General features: G+C 43.9%; 3 protein-coding genes across 3 annotated transcripts; 1 reads left to right on the plus strand and 2 right to left on the minus strand.

Annotated features, from left to right (window-relative positions):
* Positions 1-1,505: 1,505 nt before the first annotated feature.
* On the minus strand, positions 1,506-4,275 carry F4817DRAFT_350872 (anaphase-promoting complex subunit CDC23). The gene is made up of 3 exons (XM_049304998.1): positions 3,829-4,275; positions 3,069-3,762; positions 1,506-3,017 (listed from the first exon to the last, which is right to left on the minus strand). The coding sequence occupies exons 1-3, from the start codon at positions 3,924-3,926 to the stop codon at positions 1,803-1,805; spliced, it is 2,007 nt and encodes a 668-aa protein (XP_049154899.1). The 5' UTR covers positions 3,927-4,275; the 3' UTR covers positions 1,506-1,802.
* A 274-nt stretch (positions 4,276-4,549) lies between these two features.
* On the plus strand, positions 4,550-6,506 carry F4817DRAFT_269525 (terpenoid synthase). The gene is made up of 2 exons (XM_049299398.1): positions 4,550-4,782; positions 4,884-6,506. The coding sequence occupies exons 1-2, from the start codon at positions 4,663-4,665 to the stop codon at positions 5,805-5,807; spliced, it is 1,044 nt and encodes a 347-aa protein (XP_049154900.1). The 5' UTR covers positions 4,550-4,662; the 3' UTR covers positions 5,808-6,506.
* Positions 6,507-8,957: 2,451 nt separating this feature from the next.
* Positions 8,958-12,159, minus strand: F4817DRAFT_269546 (uncharacterized protein). The gene is made up of 2 exons (XM_049299399.1): positions 11,075-12,159; positions 8,958-11,019 (listed from the first exon to the last, which is right to left on the minus strand). The coding sequence occupies exons 1-2, from the start codon at positions 12,020-12,022 to the stop codon at positions 9,052-9,054; spliced, it is 2,916 nt and encodes a 971-aa protein (XP_049154901.1). The 5' UTR covers positions 12,023-12,159; the 3' UTR covers positions 8,958-9,051.
* Between the last annotated feature and the right edge of the window lie 2,936 nt (positions 12,160-15,095).

A 15,095-nucleotide genomic window follows, 5' to 3' on the forward strand; every position in this document is an offset into this window, starting at 1 on the left:
GTAAGGGAGTGCTGAGTATATTATGTATGTGTGTATGTATCTACTATCTGGAAAATGTAACGGTATGCATGTGATTGCGCTCCGCACAGGTGGTAGGTAGGTATGTCTGCGCCGCCAAGATGTCATGGAGCTCGTATTTCCTCTGCCGCCATGCAGCTAGTCCGCGAGCTGGCGCGGGGCAAGCAAGCAAGGAGTTCACGGCGGGCTGTCATTCACTCGCTTGCTGGGCTCGTGCGATATATAATTGACGTGATTATGGGTTTGTTGGAGAGAATATATATATATATATATATATTATACTATGGGAATGGGGATCTATATTTGAATTGTGGGTTAGCAATTTGTTTGTAGGATGGAAGAGACATGTCTCTGCTGTAGGCGGAACGCCGCTCTGCCTCGCCAGCTAATACATCACGGCGCTTGCATGTCTACCTCCTAAACTGCTCATCTTATACGTTTTGAGGTACATATCTAAGGTATGAATCTGCGATTGCGGTAACACAAGCAGTCAATATAAATCCCATATACACGTATGTATAAGTCGCCTACCGAGGAAGACAAGTCCGGTAACAGATCGGTCACACTATCCCTACCTCTTGTTACGAGAGCTGAGCTATATTACTTACTATACCTACCTACCTCATAATCCCACTAATACCAATACGCACATCCTCTACCCTAGCTTTCATACGTAAGAATCCGTATCTTTTTATAGGCGCCACCTAAGACATAATGCGACCATCCTCGCGCCGTATCTCTGGCTTCGGTAACTAAGACTATACCTCACTCGCGGCGCAAAGGAAGAGGCGGACCGAGGTGAGCTCGATGCAACCCCATACGTAACCTACGTAATATGAGGTACCTAGCAGTAGATATCCGTCCCGATCAGTTAAAGCAGCATCTTCGATATGTGGAATATCTTTAACTCCGACCCCGGTATCCTATAATCCGTATACTACTACGCATAAGGGAAAATACGGACCAGCGAGTAAAAAGAAAGTTAGAAAAGCCACGTCTCATGCGTTGGCACGTTGTGATTAGTCGCAGAAATATTATCTAGATCCTCCCCGTCCTGCTCTATGTATATACCTAACCTACCTGCCCGTCATCGAACGGTCTTAGTAATTAACCTAGTACCTGAAGAGAGCGCGCCGAATGCAAGGGTCCATACAACCAACCACTACACCCCTACATGGTGTCTAGATCTCAGTAACTATCTAGTGTGGGAGTCTGCCGGCGTTGAACGAACTTTGGTAGATTGGTGTCGGCTTTCTATGTCACGAGGAACTCTAACCTAACTACGAGAGCCTATGTCTAGTTAGGTAGGTATACATACTGAACATGTCCTCATCTAGAATCCGGACATTCTACAGGTACCTAGATACACTTAATACTATTGATATTTCTTATTCTATAAGTACCTAATCTAAGTGAAATGCGAATTTCACTTGCGCTAATGACTCTTACTCTTAGGCTTACGAGGCCACAAACCCTCTAGCCAACTCGATCAAGAAAATTTTGTATATTGGTATGTATATGTTACGTTGCTGAGGTTCATGTAGAGGTTAGAGTCAAGCAACCGCCCGGCGTGTGCGGAGAACATTCTTGTTCTCGATATCTTGTTCTCGATACTACAATCGGTTACCCACAGGAAACCAGAAAACTTCACTTTCACTAATGTTCCATTCATGCAGATATCATAATTCATTAGCCACAATCGATGCACGAGCCATAGCTTCCAAACCACTTTGTGGCATTAAGACAGTCGTAATTCGTGAGTGTCGTAGCGTGCTATAGGGGACTTATCCCGCTGACGGTAATTCCATTCCGTTAGCTTCCATCCTGGACCTAACCTCTCGTATGAGCGCCTTCGCTTCCTCGACCTCAACACCGTCTTGGCATAGCTCGTTCGCTAAGCGGTTCGCCGTAACATAGTCCTCCGTCCTCATCGCGTGGCGCGCAAGCCATATCCGGGCTTTGCTAGTGGCGGCCGTCACCCCCGTACCTCCCTCTCCACGCCCGGCGCGATCGCCGTCGTCATCCGAGCCCTCTCCCGGCGAATCATTATGGATTGCGATGCCTTCGCCCTGGCTGTCGCCTACCCCGCCGTCTTCTTGCGCCACACACATTTCCATGTATGCCTTGGCGTCTTCTTCCTCACCTATGCCGTCGTACATGTTGGCGATCTGTAGCAGGATCTCCGGGTCCATGTGCGCACCTCGGAGACTACCCGCTATCCCACCGCTACCGATGCTGCTACCTGTGTCGTAGTAGCTCTCGGCGAGCAACGCCCGTTTTAAAGCTTTGATACCGTCCTGATTTCGGTTCATGCGCTGTAAGCACGAGCCAACGGCCATCCACATCTTTCCGTCCCATGGTCTGAGACCGGCTGCCTTCTTATAGTACCATAATGCATATGCATGCATCTCTAGAATCTCATACGTCTGCCCTAATCCGTACCATGCACGGTAGTCTCTCCGATTTACATCCACAGCTCGGCGATATGATTCGATGGCCGCATGTGTATTTTTAAGTTCGACGTACTCGTGCCCCATGAGCGTCCAAGCGGACAAACATGAGCGATCCAGCATCAACGCTCGTCGGAAATATTGCACAGCTTTCTCGTGCAAGGATAACAACGAGTAGTAATTACCAATTACCACGCAAGATTCTGGGCGAAATTTATCAACACTACTGCATAGATGGGCTAAGAATGCGAGTTTTGGTCGTGAGTTCATGACGTAGAGTATGTTAGAATAATGGTCAAGCGAGTCTAGTCGATGGGGGTGTAGCGATAGAATATTGCTGAAGTGTTGTTCTGCTGCAACGAGATCCTTTGCGTGGTAAGATAGCAGGGCATCGCATGTGAGCAGGAAAGATGACGTCGGGAATATATTGAGTAGTTGGTCGAGGGAATTTGCGAGATTTGGATCGTGCTGGTAGAGCTCGAGCGAGGTGTGTATATGGAACATAAAGGAGACGATGTTTTGCGGTAAGCGAGGCATTATGCGATTTAACTGTATTAAATTAGCGATCGTGAACCTGAACAATATTCTACTGTAACATACATCTTCCACCCGTGAGATAAGTGCAGTCATCTCTAGCCAGCAACCCCAATTCATAGGGAATAGGTGTACGCTGCGGACTAGCCAATATAGGGCCAGCTCTTCGTTCTTTTCTTTGGCAAGAATCATACCGTAGAGGTATTCAAGCCACCCTTGGCTACCTTCTATCTCTTCGCCGTCATCTGATTTCCGTTGCTCGAACCATGTTTCTAAAATGCGACTGACTGTCAATAGCTGTTTGTTGATGCATGTGCCAATGTCCTGAGGTCCCATTACTATCTCGGCATCCTCATCTTTACGTTTCTCTCCCGAGAGAAACTTGGCATATAATGCAAGAAACAGGCTTTTTTGACTCAATTGTGGTAATACCTCCGCGCTGCTTGTCCTGGTGCTAGGTGCTGTGACCTTGCCTTTCCCCTTGCCTTTGGGTGTCGCGTTATTCGGCTCTTTTGATGATGCCATTCCAGCCAAGGTAGAGTCGGGAAGGAAAACTGCAGCGCAGCGGTCGTATTCTCGACAATCGAAGAGGGACTTGGCTAGAAGGTACTTGTTAATCTCTTTAGCTTCGAGTATTGCTTCGTCCGGGTCGCCATTTTGGGCGAATGCTGTCGATGCGTATCCATTAGATGCATCCGACAGCTGAGAATCGTCAAGCGATACCTCGGGTTCAGGAATAGCGTTAAGTAGTTCGGCTGCCCTAGAGAATATCCTGGATTAGAACCCGTAGTGTGTAATGTTGTGAGGAATAGAGATCAATGAATACCATTTTGAAGATTGATAAAGACATCTCTCTGAGCATTTTATAACTGCTTCCTGTAGGGCGCTTCGGAGTTGTGATTTTTCCTTACTATTAAGAGACATATTTGCGTGCTATATGTGTGAAGATGACCAAAGTAACTGTAGTTGGTGTAGTTGGTGTAGTTGGACGCGACAACGACGAAACCGCGTCGCAGTTCAATTGTGCTCAGAGCTTTGGATTGTATGCATTTAGGTATGGATGGTAACGAGCTTTGGCGACGGTATAACCTAGACACATTACATTTTCAAGAGATGTAGTCCTTCCGGTTTTGTTTCGCAGTAACGAAGCTTTATAAAGAAAGCTCTTAGCACATGAATCATGAATAGGATGAATAGGATGAACAGGAGCTGTCGCTGCCCCTCGAAAATCAATATTGACCTAGGATAAGATAACGATAAGAGGTAAAGATAAGATATCGATCAATTTACTAGGTACCTCCTAGGTAGGTAGGTACCGGCAGGCACTAAATGATATATTACGTAGTACCGTGCAACACTTTTTGTCACACGTAGGGGCACTCAAATTAAAACTTTCAACACCGACCATCTGCCATCTTAAGCTAGTGTACTAAGAGCTAACCGGTTAGTGTACTAAGGTACATTGGGTTAGGCAATTTACGGTTCGTCAACAAAAAAGTCGACCCGGTGTGGGGCAACTCCTATATAACTTCCTGGGCCGTTATAAGAGGAGACCTTACTTCCCTTATTTCCTCCCTTGTACCTCAAGTCCAGAGACATATCCTAAGACGTATCCTAGGACATACCTTATCAGTTGAACATTCAACACCGCGTTGACAAGATGGCTAAGAGAACTACTCTCAAGGAGTTTGAGTCTGTCTTCCCCAAGCTCGAGGAGGACCTCGTAGCTTGGGCGAAGCAATACAACTTGCCTCAGCAGCAGCAAGATTGGTACAAGAAGGTGAGACTCGATTGCCATTATCACTCAACTTTATGCTCTTAGGAGAGCACTGAATCTAATTAAATCTCATTTGCCGCATCCCGTACTAACCCTACACGCAGATGCTCCGAGAAAACACGGTTGGCGGAAAATGCAACCGTGGAATGTCAGTTCCTGACTCCGTGTCTATCCTTCTTGGCAAGGAACTGTCCGAAGAGCAGTATTTTCAAGCTGCCACTCTAGGCTGGATGATTGAGCTTCTTCAAGCCATGTTCCTCGTCGCCGACGATATCATGGATGGTAGCACTACCCGACGTGGCAAGCCATGCTGGTACCGCCAGGAAGGCGTCGGTATGGTTGCTATCAACGATTCTTTCATACTTGAGTCTGCTATCTACACCTTGCTCAAGAAGCACTTCAAGACTCACCCCTCTTACGTCGACATGATGGAGCTATTTCACGAAGTAGCACTGCAAACCGAGCTCGGCCAGCTCTGCGATCTTCTCACAGCTCCGGAGGATGTCGTAAACCTCGACAACTTCAGCTTAGAGAAATATACCTTTATCGTCGTCTACAAGACCGCGTATTACAGCTTCTACCTTCCCGTTGCCCTGGCGCTGCACATGCTCAACATCGCGACCCCTAAGAACTTGAAGCAAGCTCATGACATCCTCATTCCCATGGGCGAGTACTTCCAGATCCAAGACGACTACCTGGACAACTTCGGTCTTCCGGAGCACATTGGCAAGATCGGAACCGATATCCAGGATAACAAATGCTCTTGGCTCGTCAACCAAGCCCTAAAATTAGCTACTCCTGAGCAGCGTAAGACGCTCGAGGAACACTACGGCAGGAAGGACAAGGCCCACGAGGCCGAGATCAAGAAGCTCTACGACGAAATGAAGCTCGATAAACTGTACCAGGACTACGAGGAGAAGGCTGTCGGCGAGATTAAACAGTTGATCTCTCATTTGGACGAGAGTGAAGGATTGAAGAAGGGTGTTTTCGAAGAGTTCTTACGGAAGATCTACAAGCGAAGCAAATAAAGAAGTCGAAATGGAGGAACGAAGCTTACGAAATCTATCGAATAATCGAGTCAACTGGTAAAAGGGATGCCTAGGACGACGCAGGAGGAATTCTTTGAAATGACTGTAGATTTCTAACTAGACAGCGACATGAACAATACCCTTGAAATTTACAATTCGATATGTTATACTTGTGTTTTCACGAAGCATAGGTCCCTCGCCATCCTTAGGTGGTCCGGAAAGGAAGACCCCATGTGTTACAACTTACTCTACTCGAATAAGCCCATTCTGCTCGCGGAGTTGGAAAGTGAGAGGGGCTTTCTTCCACGACATATATATTCCCGCAGAACTAATCCGGTCTTCGGGGTTTTACACTACCGGATATTAAAAACACGCGTCTACTTCGCTACGGCAACCCGCATCTCTAGATTGGCTTGTGCGATCCCCGCGCAAACCCTAGGCCCGGTGCTAGGCGGGAAGGTAATTGGATGCGAACTACCTTGCCTAGAAGATAATTCCTCATCTCTTAACCATCGCCCACCATCCCGCCGGGCGATAATACCCTTTGTAGTCCGAAGGCCGTTGGCGGGAATATTTTCATTGTTCTTTTCGAGGTTAATATGGCTTTTATTTAACTAATTTTGCCTTAGGATTTTATTTGACTATTGATACCGCGTACCCCTCTAGCGGGTGATTCCTAATTGGGCTTGAGAGAAGCTTTCGGCAAATAGAAAGGGTTGCTGGGCTTTCAATCACAATATTCTGGTATCCGAGATGTGCCAGTTCGACGCCGTTTTTAGCTGCTCATACTCGATCGCTCGCCCTTTTCGGCAACGAATAATACATTACGTCTTATGGCTGCATGATTAATTAGCGGGTTCAACTATTTATGGGAACCTTTGAATATCAACTGTGATATCCATAAATATGTCTTGCGCGTAGTTACCGCATCGAGCGAATCTCCGAACGTCAGCTCCCCCGGCCGCATGCCTTGTTAGCAGACATGCTTAACGGCAGCTCACTCAGTGGCTTGGTCTTCTTACCCACTATGTCAAACGACAGCCAAGGAAAAGTCTCGCTAATATCAAGGCCCATATCATTTCAGGAAGGGTTTCTTCGACTTTGACGGTGTCGAGTCTCGATGGGCTTGTAACGTATCTAGCCAAGGATAGCTTATTCGGTGTTTACTTATTTCGACGATATCCCCCAAAGATGTTTTTGTCAGAAAAACCGGAATGGGGCGCTATTGGGAAGAGGCCCTTGGAGACAAGCATGCCGTATTTCTTATGAGCTTCCTCTAAGATAAACAGATAGATTCCCGGAGTACAGGCCCAGACTAACCGTATCTTCGAATCCCGCTCGGTTTGTTCTCCGAGCTAACGGGCTAGGTATAGAACGTAGAAGTACGGTATGCATACGTTAGATATTATAGAAACCCCTGGCACCGGGTACGCAGCATGAGCTACTTTCAGTATGTATAGCCGCAGGCTCCTGTAGTCCGTTTAAAGCTCCTTGCAGAACGACGACGGGGTTGCTTCCATGCCTTCTAGTCCCACGTCATAACGCAGGAGGGGGGGGGGGGGGGGGAGAGATAGCTTAACACTAAGTTTATCGTGATAATGTTGAACGTACTACTACATCCACTTGTTACGAGTGTAGTCGTGGTGTCTATGATATTTCCCACCGGAGTGAAATTCGTAGCACGAGTATGCTAACATTAACTAGGTAGCCTTGCTAGGGAATCCTCTACTGGCTCGGCAGGTGTATCTGCGGCTTCTGGTCCCCCATCCTTTTGTCTTAGATATCTCATCCAGAATCCCAACACTGTGAAACGTCATTGCCAATGCTCAGCTGATGAAGCACGTCTCATCTCATATCTCGCCGAAACCAATATAACGCTGCATCTAAATCTCGTCAACATTCCACAGGTCCGAACTCCGGGGCACTTACGTCGAACGGTTTGACAGTCCTATATTAAGGAACGACCTAGGTAATCAGTCTAAAAGTGGTGAACGTCTTATAGATAGCTACCTAAGGTACTAATTATCTTCCACGTTGGGTAGCACAGACTCCTTATTCGCTCGATAAGGGAGGGCATTGGCCGGATCGCTAACCGATTTCGTTATGTTTCCCTCGATGGTCTTGTGCTTTGGGATTTACATTGTTCTGGCTTCATACATGCCCGGACCTGATAAGATTCAAACTGTCCGTATTCATGAGGGATAGGAAAACGATACTCCGAGAGGTACGAAGAAAAAAAAAGAAACCAAGTGGAGGGTTATAAGATACGTGTAACCTCGGATCTGAGCCGCATCTGTGGGTTCCACGGCATCGCAGTCGTTCTAATACCAGTCCGGAGTAAACGGGATGAGAGCCCTCGACGTCATCTAAGAGCGTAGCTTTCTATCGAATTAGAAGGCACCTAAATTACGGCTTAAAATGTTCCAAGTACCTAAGCTAGGTAGTACGGAATACCTAGCCCGAGGATGTCTCCCTCAGAAACTAGCTTGGCCTTGCTGGCTTCATCTACCTACCGCGGACAGGATGGCGGGCGGTAAAGAGCCCCCAGAAGTGAAGAAATATTCACCAGAGCATAAACTTCACATTAGATATTAGATGCTTGGCTGTAATATAACAGTATTAGCAGCTTGTATAAGATCCGTTTTACTCGAGTCGGGGACGTGAATAGAGTAGACTACCTATCAATATGTCACATAACAATCAACTCTAATAGAACAAGTACAACCCTAAGGGTGGTTTTCATTATACAGCATCTAATCGAAAGCATCACTTTCCGATGCAGAGTATTACAAAAGAGGTATCTAGACACGCGGGCCAGCTATATAGGTAAGGTAGGTAGGTAGGTAGGTAGGCAAGACATCTATCGACCTTGAATCCTCCTCCTGTAACAGTATTAACCATGCAAGAAACGCAGGAACTATATTGACATCCATATTTCATCGTAAACAGATCCCGGCATAATTGATCTGTGAAAAAAAAAAAAAAAGTCCAAAAAAGCACATTTCTTCGCTTCGCTTTCCATGATATAATCTTCATGACTGCTCGCTCGCTCTCCATGATCAAATGTCCCCGGAACTCCGCCGCTTTTGTGAGAGATCATCTTGAAGTAGGTATATAAGAAAATGTAGGCAACGAAGTACCCTCCAGCCGTGAGTTTGACAAAGTAAATATGCGACGTTCGGCGCGATATTAAGGATTAGATGGTGTAATATATAGGTAGGTAGGTAGTTTCGTAAATATGTCATTATACCACTTTCAAAGTGCCCGTCCTGCCGGGCACAGAATTATAGGAGCTATACTCGCGTTCTTTCTCCCTTGCTCGTTCTCTTGCTCGTTCTCTTTCTCGTTCCCGATCTCTGCTTCGTGGCGGTGGATTCAACCCGAATTGCTCCCGGTCACCACCGCGTCCAGGCAGAGACGGGACAGGGGGAACGTTTCCCCCTACTGGGGTTCTTGGGGGAGGTGCGCCTTGAGTTTTGCTCCTAGTCCGAGAAAGGCTAGGGATGGGGGCTGTGTGAGGAGGGCGGCGGAGGGCGCTTCGCGGCGGGATTTCGGGATCCCCGCTCTGCTTGCTTGGGTTCGAGACAGCAATAAGGTCGACTAGATGGGCCGTGCCAGCAGGGGCTTTGACGCCATGGCCAGTACTTTTCCTCGCCCACTGTGGTGCTTCTTGGAAGGTGTTGTCTTCCAAGTTGACCAGTGGTTTCGGCCGGTCGCGACGGTTCGAGTGCGAAAGTCCAGTCGGTTGTGAGGAAAGGGGGTGCGGGTGTTCATGTACTAGAGGTTTACTGCTTGAAGGGAGAGGCGGAGGTCGTGATGATGATGAGAGAGAGGGTCTTCGTGTGTAGGTATGCGTATGCGTATGTGTAGGCGTGCGGATGACGCCTGCAGAAGTGTTCGGGCGTGTGGAAGAGGATATGGAGCCGACACTGCGCTGTCTTGCAGAATGCTCAAGAGCTGATGGGAACCAAGGAGATTCGGGTTTTTCAACCGGCGTCTCGGGTTCGGACTTCCGATTCAACAGCGAAGGGCCCTCCGTAAACCCATCATTTCTGTGTCTTTGCCGCCCTCGCTCCGGCTGATCTGTTTCCACATGGGCATGTTTCCGCTCTTCATATCCTTCACCAAGCAGACCGTTGCCGGTGAATCCATCGTCAATTGTTGTATTAATTTTGTCTATCAATTTCCGCTCGTTCTTGCTGTTCCTGTCTATCTTCTCGGTCGTCGTATTAGAATTGAGGTGATGGGAAGGAATTTCCTTTGGCATGGTCGATATATCCGGCACAGGTGGTAAGAAATCCTGTCCGAACTGAGATAATCGCTTATCAAAGCGCTTCATGTCGAGAAGCGGCTCAAACTGGCCAATGGCATACGGCGTTTCATCAACTGACACTTGGAGACGGTGGCCATTTATCGAAGCGACATTCGCTGACTTCTTTGGAGCCTGAGCGATCGAAGGGGATGTTATTTGAGGCGGTTTATCGTCCGTCTTCCTGATCGAGATTTTCCTCGATGGTTTCGGGGCTGCTGGCCTACGATCCACAAGGTACCAGCTGCGCCAACCCTGTACCTTTTCCCTAAATTGGGCCGCAATTTTAGGGTCTTCCGTACAGAAATACTGGACATAGTTCTCAGTATTCATAAAGACGTTGGTCTTCTGTTGACTCTTCACCGCGAAGCAATATCGCTTGGGTGGCTTGATATACCTCCGCATCTGTGACTCTGTAGGTGTATAGATATCGTAGTCGGATAGGCGACATAAGCTCGCGGTATCCTTGTCGGTTGAGTTGGCGTTCGGCTTCTTCGCACAGATTATCTGTCCATTTTCAAGAAGGGTGATCCATCTCTTGTTCCACTTCCCGGGGCGGTTTGAGTGGTACATGTATAATTGGAAACCTTGCGGTGGTTCGTCGAGGCTTGGAACTGAGTCCATGTCTAACTCCCAACCCTGTGCTTCGGATTCGGATAATGCTACTGTCAATTGGTTTTGAGTATCTCGATCCCAAGAATTCATGACGTCTCGAATATGCTCGTAGCGTCGTAAACGGCGCTCAAGACCCAGTACGCCATAAGTTTCCTTGACAACGTAATTCGACGGATTAATATCGCTAGAACCCATCATCTTAAAGGCGTAGGCTATTATATCGTCCGCAGTCGTTTCGGGGGTGACCTCCACACTAAAAGTATGCTGTCTATAGCGCACCGCGACATTCTAACATCACATTAACACATATTATAGATTGCATTAAGTCACAATTCGCACTTACTCGTTCTCCAGCATTGATCGCAGAGTGAGGCGCATCCGTCTGTGGCACAATGCCTCTTCCGCCAGGCTCTATTCCGGTTGGTTGAGTTTTCGTGGGTTCGACACTGGTGGTTGAGGATGTTGGAGAAAGCCCAGGAGATAATCCATCCCTACTTTTCCGCCCCTTGGTCAAGAGGACGAACTTTTCAATTACAGGACTTCTCAGCTTGGGTGAATGCGCTTGAAATGACGGCCTTGGACTGTTCGCTAACTCCACTTCTAACCTTTGGAGGTCCTTCCTCTTCTGCTCGATTAATAGTCGATGGTTTTCGGCCTCTAAGCGCGCAACTTCTCGTCTTAACGCCTCGTCATCCTCCCCGCTGTTTAGCCTGTTCCGTCGCCCATCTCGACTAGCAAGCCTGCGCCATCCGCTCTCTTCGCTCTTTGCGCTTTTCGCCGTGCTGGGACGGCTCTGATATTGATCTGCCATACTTCGATGCAGCGTATGCCTTCGCGTGCTCTCAGTATGGCGCATCTGATGTCGCAGAGGAGAATCGAGCGCGGTAGTCGGGGCGTCACTCCCCTTTTGTGTCATGCTGGCGGTCCTTAACCGACGTGGTATAGTTGGCACAGGGGGGGCTATCGGAGGTTCCCATGGGGGTGGTGGATCGGAATTAATTTTTTGGGTTGCATCGACGTTGACAGCAACGCTACCTGCCCGCCTACGGTAGCGAGACATGGATCGAGCAATAGTACTCCCAGATGTGGTACTCTGGTACTGCTCACTGCTTTCGCGACGATCACGTTGAGTTGCCATTTTGTCTACTGTGTTTGCGGTTAATGGAAGGCTTCTCTCTCTCAGGCTTTGGGCTCGCCAATTGAGTCTATTTTCGAAGGGGAAATCAAGACGAGAGAAGTTGGGCCGTGACGAGCCACTTGGTAAAGTGACCGTCTCAGACCCTGTCGACATCGTGCTAGGGGTGTTTGTGGAACCAAATCGCTTAAAGGTACAAAATCAACAGGCAGATACGTAACAAGGAGAAATCTGTGCCGCTACGTAAAACCCACTGACCCGCAGGACAAGATAATGACGATGTCCAACGAAGTGTGCAGGGGGCGCAGAGTGCTCAGCAACAGATCGTACCTAGAACAAGCTTCAAAAGCGCAATGTTCAAGTACAAAACCAGACGTTTATCGAAAATGAAGGTGACGGCACACGGTAGAACGGCACCTAGCGCTAGGTGAATGCTAGGGTCCTTGCTCCTTTTCCGTCTACTTCCTCCTATCCATGGTGATCGGAATAGTGCAGTGAAGCGTATGTATGTATGTCTTGGGGGTTTAACTGAAGATAGAGATAGCGCTATAATCTCCATACGCGCCCGTCACCATCAGATCATCTGACGTACGAAGATGATCCTGCCGCCAAAAAGGATTCTCAATCAAAGCAACTGATCAAATTTGGCAGATTGCCGAGAAATCAACTCTTATTGTTATTGGTAGGAGAGGGAGAGCAAGGGGTATATCTACCGGGCTATGTCCATATCGGGCCTGAGCATGTGGAGTATTATATCTCAATTATCGCGAATAATATTCGGCTGGTTAATTGGCTAATGAATTGAATGGAATCCATTATGGATTGGTCTAAGTTGGCAACTGGAGTCTGGCATGACGAGCAGCAAAGAAAAAGAAGCTAAGGGGAAATATGCACTGATCGTACTAATTTAAGTTACATGTAGGTACCTAAATCTTGGCTTCGGTAACTTTCCAGCTTCTCATGCAAGGGCCATTTCAGGTCATTGCATGTACATGTACCTACACTAAAATGCAGGGGATCCCGCATCGCGTCAACGATCCACTGGACCACTGGACCACTGGACCACTTTGGACAATTAGGGACCACTGAAGGCCTGTGCTCGTCAGGCACAGAAAAGTCAAATTCTCAACTTTGGTACCAGCCGATAATTGGTTCCACCCGTTCCACCCATTGTCTTAATGCGCTTTGCTTGTCTTTGGTCTAAGCAGGTCGGAATGCACGCATGTGGCATCTTTAAATGCGACATGTGGCAGGCACGAGAATCAACTAAGACAAAAAGGCTACGTCAGGTTGCTATATAGTCCATAATTATACCAAAGATTCCGAAACTCTGCCCACTTCAATGTTACCATTATCATGACTTACCCCCATTTCGTACGCGTGGTTCGCAGGAAATATTAGGTCTTAAAGAGGGTCTGCATCTATGCAAGATGCATGCAGGCACAAGCAAAATTAGGTTCCATGCAAAAGACTAATGAGGCTGGCTAGCAACACCGACAATATCCAATATCGTATTCAGCTAAGAGTCCAAGGCCAGAAATAGTCTGCTCGCCGATACCCTACATCTAAGCCGGAACCCCGTAGAGTTTATTATTTATTATTGACTTCAACTTGTCCGGATACCTAGGTAGGTAAGGATAATCGTTGAATTGATACGAGGTTCCATTATGTTGGGTTACTAGACGAAAACGTGTCTCGTATCTCGTGTCGGAATAGAACACCTCCAACACATCTATAATTGGCGTACAATATGTAAGGAATACTGTATTGATTTTCATACCTTGTAAGTATCTCAATAAAAACCGGTGCCTTCATGGTTTTAAGTTAAGTACCATACCGGTAATATATGGTTTTAGGATATAATATTTTAAAAATAAAATAATATTCCCTTTTATAACCATTTTTTTTACAATAATTATTTCTTTTTTTAAAATATTACGTTAATTAATTTATATAAAGAAATATAACGTAAAAAATTATTTTAAATTTAATAATTGTTTTTATATTTAAAATTATTTTATATTTATATAATTTATTACAAATTATTATTTATATTATTTTTATATTATTTTATATTATATATAAATTATATAATATATTTTATAAATTATTATTAATTATATAAAATATAAAATATAATAAATTATATTATAATTATAAATAATATTTAAATTTATTTTTTTTTATTTTATATAAAACCTTAATTTAAATATGAAATATATTGTAAATTTTACCATATTTTATTGCTTATTTACTTTTTTACAATTATACCTTAATAAAAAGGTAAAGAATAATTTTATACATATTTTTAATAATTTTATTTATAACGTTATTATTATTTTATTTTTTTATAACTGGTAAATATTAAATAAACTTTTTCTTAATATATTTTTTTACCATTTATTTATATAATTTTTCGTTTATTTTTAAATATGCGTATAATTTTTTAAATCGTAAATTTTAAGCTTATATAATTTAAAATAAATATTTTATTAGGTTTGAAATAAAGGATTTATTAATAAAATAAAAACTAATGTAATTAAGTTTTATAATAGCTTTATTAACATTAAATACATTTTCGTTTTTAAATTAAAACCAGTAAAGGTTAAATTTACCAAAAATAAAGCCAATAGTATTAACCATATTAATAATTAAATTAACGTTAATATTTCGGTATATACTTATTATATTTTTTATAAATAATTTATATATTATTAATATAAACATATATTAAATAATAAAAATATTAATATATATTATAAACTTTTAACCAAAAAAATTTTAATAAATTTTATTTTATCATATTTAATATTAATAATTATAATAATAATAAATAAACAAAAAATAATTTGTTAATATATTATTTTAATATAATATATACCGGTAATAATAAACTAAATATTAGTAATAAATAATTTTATTTTAAGTATAAAATAATAGAAATAATATTAATTTTAACAAAAAAATTAAATAAATTTAATTAAAATATAAATTTATTTTTAAAAATTTATAGTTATAAAAGTAAAAAGCTAGGTAAAAATAAAAATTAATAATAATTTTATAAGTAAAATTTGCAATAAATAAGCAAAAATAATAAGTATTATGTGTATAAAAAACTTTATATTAAACTTTTATTTATTATTTTTATTTAATATTTATATTTAAAGTAACAATTTTATTAAATATTTTTTTTTAAAATATTTATTTTATAATCTTATCTTAAATTCTT

Source organism: Daldinia loculata (genome assembly GCF_022478755.1).
Source record: "Daldinia loculata strain CBS 113971 unplaced genomic scaffold F4817scaffold_72, whole genome shotgun sequence".
NCBI classification, from domain to species: domain Eukaryota; kingdom Fungi; phylum Ascomycota; class Sordariomycetes; order Xylariales; family Hypoxylaceae; genus Daldinia; species Daldinia loculata.

Coding starts and splice junctions, on each gene's coding strand:
- F4817DRAFT_350872 (XM_049304998.1), bottom strand. CDS start 3,926: ATGTCTCTTAATAGTAAGGAAAAATCACAACTCCGAAGCGCCCTACAG. Junction 3,763..3,828: donor CTTTATCAATCTTCAAAATG/GTATTCATTGAT, acceptor GATATTCTCTAG/GGCAGCCGAACTACTTAACG. Junction 3,018..3,068: donor TTATCTCACGGGTGGAAGAT/GTATGTTACAGT, acceptor AATTTAATACAG/TTAAATCGCATAATGCCTCG.
- F4817DRAFT_269525 (XM_049299398.1), top strand. CDS start 4,663: ATGGCTAAGAGAACTACTCTCAAGGAGTTTGAGTCTGTCTTCCCCAAG. Junction 4,783..4,883: donor AGCAAGATTGGTACAAGAAG/GTGAGACTCGAT, acceptor CCCTACACGCAG/ATGCTCCGAGAAAACACGGT.
- F4817DRAFT_269546 (XM_049299399.1), bottom strand. CDS start 12,022: ATGTCGACAGGGTCTGAGACGGTCACTTTACCAAGTGGCTCGTCACGG. Junction 11,020..11,074: donor CGATCAATGCTGGAGAACGA/GTAAGTGCGAAT, acceptor ATGTGATGTTAG/AATGTCGCGGTGCGCTATAG.